Source organism: Lutzomyia longipalpis, chromosome 3 (assembly GCF_024334085.1).
Source record: "Lutzomyia longipalpis isolate SR_M1_2022 chromosome 3, ASM2433408v1".
NCBI lineage: Eukaryota > Metazoa > Arthropoda > Insecta > Diptera > Psychodidae > Lutzomyia > Lutzomyia longipalpis.
The window spans coordinates 28,778,470-28,785,027 of NC_074709.1; the positions used below are offsets into that span (position 1 = coordinate 28,778,470).

A 6,558-nucleotide genomic window follows, 5' to 3' on the forward strand; every position below is an offset into this window, starting at 1 on the left:
AAATTGCAGAAAAAACCCAACATAAACATCCGAGATTCATCCAAGATTGACAACCGGGTGCAGAAAAATTCCCCGAGAACTCTTTCAAGAACCACAAATGAAGCAGTCACATTTTTTTGCCATCGTGATGTGAATTTTAATCTGCAGACGAGCCTCAACGCCAGAAAGAAAAAAAACATGATTAATGATGTTAAGAATTGCTGAAGAAGCTCATTGATGGGTACTTAAACACCTGCTTTCCTCGGACTTCCTCATCATTTCTCTGTGAGAACGTCGCTGTGCTGGAAGTTCTCGAGCTTTTGTGGTTTTAACAAAATTAATTTCGTGCTGAAAATGAAAGTGACGGTGTTCCTTTTTCTTTTCCTCGGATATTTCTTCTTCATCCATTCATTGCCTCTCGATGGAGATTTTGGAGATGCTTTGAGTGACCTCAACCCGCAAGAACTTGGCGAAGATCGCGTGCAGAATGTTGAGGAATTGGCAGAAAGTGAACGCATGAAGAGATCCCCATTTGGGATCATTGTTGGCGGGTATGGAGGTAAAATGGATTTTTGCATATTTTTGTGGGTTTTCCCGGTATTCAAATGATTTTCTCATCGTAAAAATAACAATTTATCGCAGGAGGACATCATCACCATCATCACCATCACCATCATCATGGCCACCATCACCATGGACATGGTAATGTAGCCAAATTCTTTAGATTTATTTATTTAATTGATGGGGGGCTCTTTGCGGTTTTAATGTTTTCCCGGAAATTAAATTAGTCTGCTTCCGAAGATGAACGCATAAACGCACGAGTTTGCTCTTGAACTCCAAATAAAACAAAGAGAATTTTTTTTATTGTAAAGTTATGGAGCGTTGGCCTTTTCTTGCGGTAAAAAAGGTGGGAGAGTCTTCTTATGCTGAACTTTTATGAGAGACATTAAAGATTTAATCGTTATAATTTAATTTAAATTGATTTTGATTAAAGTTTAAGGCTTTTCAGGGAGGAGTTTATTTATTTTTAAGGCTCTCGTGATCTATAGAAAGCAAGAGCTAATTTAAGCAATAAAAATGATTCAAGAATAGCCATCAAGAATTCTGATTGAATGAATAAACTTCTTTCTAATTTATTTAAATTTTATTCAATAACGAATTGATCTTTCTTTTCGTGCTTATTTTGTCAAAGAAACTTTCAACTATGACTCATTAGGGTTTTTTTTGCATTTACAAACAAAGCATTGCAGAAGAGACACAAAACGTAAAAGAAGCAAAGAAAACCCATTTGATTGCCCCTTGATGTAAATTCAACGAATCCAAACCTACCTCAATAAAATAAATTGATTTTATTCTCCCTGTTTATGCTACTTTTTATTCCATCCATTTACCACTGAATAAATTGGGTCAATTCTCACATTTTATTGGTATACCTCTTTAACGCAGAATATGAGGCAATGGTCGGTAAATAAAATCAAAATATAGTCAATGACTAAGAAGCAATTTATTTTTCCGGTTCTCTCAAAATTAATTCACAGTGGAAATTTTTCTAAAAAAATTTTTCTAATTTTTTCGATTTGTTTTCTTCCACAGGATGGGGCCACCACCACCATCATCATCATCACCATGGGCATCATCATGGGTGGCATGGTCATCACCACCACCACCACAAGCACCATCATGGGCATTGGGGATAGGCGTAGCACGTGCTCTTGCCCACCTGGCGATATCATGTTTATTTGCTTTATTTTCTATGCTGCTGACAAAATCCGGGGGAAAAAGCCTCAAGTTTAGGCCAAGAAGAAGACAAAAAACATGTTTTAGCATTCGGAAGAAAAATAAAAACAATTCTGAGTTAGTAGTTCAAGGAAATCAGCGAGATTGATTTTTTATTGATTGTATGTAGGTATTTATTTCTTATGCTTTATGATCCAGCGCAAGGTGAGAAAGAGTGTCAAAAATTGAGTCACACGCACCACATGATCCGTGTGGCCAGTGTGTGAGGAGTGAAAGACCAGGTGAAGAGAAGATGATGTGGTGTGGTGGAGTCAATGTCACTGACCAAGGTTCACAGAGGGTCCACGCGGTGACTGCCCACAGAGATTCTCGCGATGAGAAAATTTCCGGCGACAATGTGAGCCACTTTCAATTTCTCAGCGATCCCCCCAAAAAAATCCAATCATTGTCGGTGAATAAACTCCACATCCAAAGGAAGGTGGAATGGGGGGAAAAATTGCAAATCAGTTCAATGGTTACCGCATGAAAAATCCAAAGGACGCGCAGCAGCGGAGGGAGGTGTTGTTGCCGAAAAAGAAAAAGAAACAACCAGGTATATAAAAGAAACCACTCCACCTTGTTGGAGTATCAAATTGTGTCGCTCAGCCAAAGTGGACAAGTGTTTCTTGTGAAAAAATATATAAATACTCCAGTGTTGCTCAAGAAGTGCAAGAAGAAAATTTCAAGATGTCTCCACTTAAGATTGTTGTACTTGCTGTGGCTCTCGTTGCATTTGTGAGTGCTCAGGAACAGCAGCAGGATACCAACAGGCAGGCTGAAGGCAAGGAGCTGGAGTTGGCTGCTGATGAGCCAGCTGATGCACAGGGACGCACAGCTCGTGGAATTGGCTTTGGAGCTGGCATTGGGGTTTACGGTGGAATCGGAATTGGTAAGGATGAATTCAGGATCATTTTGACAGAACTCTTTATTTCAAAGTTATTTAAAAGATTTTTTTTTAATTTTAAATTCAGTTATTTAATTCAATTAAAAAATCTTTAAGAAATATTCATTTTAATAAAATGAAATGAATAAAATTAATTTTAATAATTTACAGGACATGGTTATGGAGGCCACGGATACGGTGGGTACGGCCGTCCTGGCTTCGGTTATGGACATGGATATGGTCATGGTTATGGCTACGGTGGTGGACACGGCTACGGAGGATATGGAGGATACCATGGTGGACACTACGGTGGTCACTACGGCGGCTACCACGGTGGACACTACGGACACCACGGCCATGGAGGATACGGAGGTTACGGACACGGAGGATACGGCCATGGAGGTTACGGACATGGAGGCTATGGCGGTTACGGTCACGGATACGGCCATCATGGTGGATTCTTCTAAACATCCCAATTGCCACCACAAAAACAGCCACAACCAAAAATTTCCTCCCCATAATCCTTTGTAAATTATTACCACCTAATAGACTGCTCTTTATTCCGTCAAAATGATTTTTTTTCTATCAATCTTCCTGATTTTCTTCGTCAAAAGTTAAGGAGAAAAAAATGGCTGATTAACGGTTGTTGAATTTGAATTAACTGCCTTTGAAATGCCTTTAATTAATTATTCCTTCAATTACCCACCTCATAATATTATTCTTTCACATTAAATCCATTCTTCACCTCTAAACTCTCTTTCTTCTCCGTCCAATTTATTCAATTCTAACCAGATCACCTGCTAATTAGCAACCACACACCACTGGTTCCGTAAACACAGTGCGTTTTGCATGAAAACATCTTTGGACCTGGCAGGCGAGATTGCCAAAAAATGTGTTTTTCTGCAGATGATCAATTAGAACCATTGAGGCATTCCTTTCGCTAACTTATGCCAAAACAGAGAAGCCACTAATAAGATGAGTCAAGAGGCCAGAACGCAATGCGGGGCATCTCTCTCATTGTTTACACATCGCATGCTAATTGGTTCGAGATTTGCTTCTTTCTTAGCTCAAGATCAGCTCCGCTCAGTTTGGTGTTGTCGCCCAAGGAGTGAAGAATAATCTCTCAAAGCTTCTTTAAAAAATTTACTACAATGCGTCTGATTGTTGTGATCCTTGCTATCCTGCAGTTTTTAGCAATTACAATTTCAAATCCTCATCAAGGTGGAGTTTCAGCTGCGGGGGGCAGTGGAGCTGCTATTACAGCGGCTTTTGCATTGAATCAGCGAAAGAGGAAGTTCAGGAGAAGATACAGAGGAGCTCCGTACTGTGTAAGAAAGCCCCACAACTGCTACCCCTATCGGAGAAGTCCACCATACCCCTACTACAACCCTCATCCCATTGCCATCCCCGTTGCTCTATTCTTCCCCTAAAAAGAAGAGAGAAGACTGGCAGGCAAGACAAGCACGTGGATTTGTGGGAAAGGCCAGAGCCTCGGCCAGAGCAGAGATGTGATAATAAAAGTGTTATTGTGCAAAAGTGTTTGTTCTTAATTTATTTATTTTTTTGGCTATCTAATTCTGCGTTGGGTGGAAAAGTTTCACCTGTTTTGGCCCTGATTGTCTCTTCGTCTTCATGAAATTCAACGGCCGGTACGGCATGACGCGCACGTGATTTGATGATCTTATTGACGGCATCAAGGAATGCAGCTTCGTCTTATCTTGAAGAGTCGTTTGATCCTTAACTTCGGAGGATTCTTCATTGTTGCTGAGACCGTGGTGAGGATCAATGCTGTGATGATCAACGCTGTGAAGATCAATTCCGTGCCCTTCCTGAGGAATCTCATGAACTTTGGGCACGAGGATTACGTAGGGTCCCAGCTTAGGGATGTTAACCACGTATGAATCGTACGGAACAGGAGCATCCCGCGAAAATGATTCTCTGCAAAAAAAATCAAATTTTTATGTTTTTAATTTTTGGCGGAATTTTTAGCTAATTGATCCTAATTATTGCAAAAAAAAACTCCTCAAAAAAATCTTCTAATTATTCCGCAAAATTCAGTAATCAAGCTTGAATAGCATGAATATGCGTTGAAGATGAAGATATTTAAAGTGTTCTAAATATGCGTATAGAATTCAAATTTTATGCTGTAAATTATCTAATTTTTATAAAGATTTGATTAAGAATGATTTTTCTTTAGCGGAAATTGTTAATTTCAAGTGAAGAATCTCAATGAATTTATTCACAAAATAAACTCACAAAAAATACTTAATTTGTACCTTTTCTTGGACTTAGGGCCACAAATTACACAAAAAATTTACAAACAATTTGAAAGATTTTTAAAATAAAAAAAAATCAAGAACTAAACGGTTCTTACTCTTCTTTCAAATTGGCCATCAAATTATCAACAGCTGAAGACACAATATTCTCAACAATCGGCCCCACAATTCCACCAACAATCCCCCCAATTCCCGGGGTCACGGCATTCCCAATTCCAGCCCCAATAAGCCCTGGAAGCACCTGCCCAAGTTCCCCGAGCTGCCGGTTCTCCAGCTTCTGCTTATCCAAAGATTTTGCGGTGTAAATTGGTTTTGATTGAACGAGGCGCGAAAGAATCACTGAAAGTACAAAAATTCTCAACAACTTGGCCATTGTGACCTTCTCGGACTTTTCTCAGGCTGTGACTGAACTCACTCTGGGTCAACCATGCGAAGAGGTCAGATGCCAATTAGGTGGGTAATTCTGCAGAGCCAGGGCTTATCTGAAATCCAATTAGTATGGCACCTCTGGGTGGTGACTCAGACGCCGAGACATGATTTTTTTTTGCCATAATGCTCTTTTATGCTCTTTCAGTTGAACGTCTGAACTTGAACTTGAGGTAAGTATTGCCTCCCCACCATCCTCTTTTGAGCGTCGTGCAGAAAGTGAAAGGCCGCCCAATTCACACACAAGACCGCAAATCTTATGCAACGCAGAAACACTTAAATTTTGCACATCAGATCGTCTCTTGGAGTGGTTTATGCTATGATGTAATGCAGACCACAGGTATACATTCTTCTTTTTTACTTATTGAAAGAATGGCCATTGAGGGCTTTGAACTAAATTCCAACAGCAGGAAAATCTCAGAAGAAGGTCACAAATGACCTTTCCGCTTCGTCAGGCAGGAAGATCACTTCACAAGTTAATCCCATTTTCACTGGAGCATTGCTTGAATGACCTCTATTAGCTCATATCTTGGGAAATCTTCTTAGAAATTAAATCAATTGAAATTCAAAGCAGATTTTTTTAGGAAAAAATATTTTTAGTTAATTTAGAGATAGAAAAAAGGAAAAGAGGAAGAAATAATTTAATTTCTCAGTGTGAAACCATCTTACACTCCTCCCCCGCAAAATCGCCAAAAACATGCTTTTACAATGAAATAAATTAACACATGATTGTAATTTTTAGGATTAATTTAGCAAATCACAAACATTTAATTTATTCTTTTAAATAAATTTTCCGCTGCGTAAAATTTCCCAAACATCATTACTCCACCATCTAATCATTCAAAGCTTTTAGTTAATTAATCTATTCCTGGAAGTGCAATTAGCACATCATTGGCGATTTATTTTGTGGCAAGAAAATCATCTCATCCATAACAAAAAATAATGAAAGATCTGAAAGATAAATTATTTATTGGGTTTATTGGTGATCGTTTTGTCCCCGTTTTCCTTGGATTCTTTTTCTTCATCCCAATTTGGTTTTTAATTCATTTAAAAGCTTCAAAAATTATTAAAATTAATTCCTTTACTTTAAAATTCAGGAAAGATTCTTAAGGAAACCAGAAGAACTTACAAAATCTTTAAAAAATTAAAAGCAAAATTAAAAAATCGGAACAGCCGTTTTTTATATTAGGGATGATTCAAATTTTGCGCCCTTTATAT

General features: G+C 38.6%; 2 protein-coding genes across 2 annotated transcripts; one reads left to right on the plus strand and one right to left on the minus strand.

Moving 5' to 3' along the window:
• Positions 1-253: 253 nt before the first annotated feature.
• On the plus strand, positions 254-4,174 carry LOC129793670 (uncharacterized). Its single transcript, XM_055833845.1, has 4 exons — positions 254-538; positions 622-681; positions 1,573-2,644; positions 2,810-4,174. Exons 3-4 carry the CDS (start codon positions 2,443-2,445, stop codon positions 3,103-3,105), a joined length of 498 nt encoding a protein of 165 aa, XP_055689820.1. The 5' UTR covers positions 254-538; positions 622-681; positions 1,573-2,442; the 3' UTR covers positions 3,106-4,174.
• LOC129793667 (uncharacterized) lies at positions 4,171-5,320 on the minus strand. The gene is made up of 2 exons (XM_055833839.1): positions 5,013-5,320; positions 4,171-4,576 (listed from the first exon to the last, which is right to left on the minus strand). The coding sequence occupies exons 1-2, from the start codon at positions 5,285-5,287 to the stop codon at positions 4,210-4,212; spliced, it is 642 nt and encodes a 213-aa protein (XP_055689814.1). The 5' UTR covers positions 5,288-5,320; the 3' UTR covers positions 4,171-4,209.
• Positions 5,321-6,558: the final 1,238 nt, after the last annotated feature.

Coding starts and splice junctions, on each gene's coding strand:
- LOC129793667 (XM_055833839.1), bottom strand. CDS start 5,287: ATGGCCAAGTTGTTGAGAATTTTTGTACTTTCAGTGATTCTTTCGCGC. Junction 4,577..5,012: donor ATGGCCAATTTGAAAGAAGA/GTAAGAACCGTT, acceptor TTTTTTTTGCAG/AGAATCATTTTCGCGGGATG.
- LOC129793670 (XM_055833845.1), top strand. CDS start 2,443: ATGTCTCCACTTAAGATTGTTGTACTTGCTGTGGCTCTCGTTGCATTT. Junction 2,645..2,809: donor TTACGGTGGAATCGGAATTG/GTAAGGATGAAT, acceptor AATAATTTACAG/GACATGGTTATGGAGGCCAC.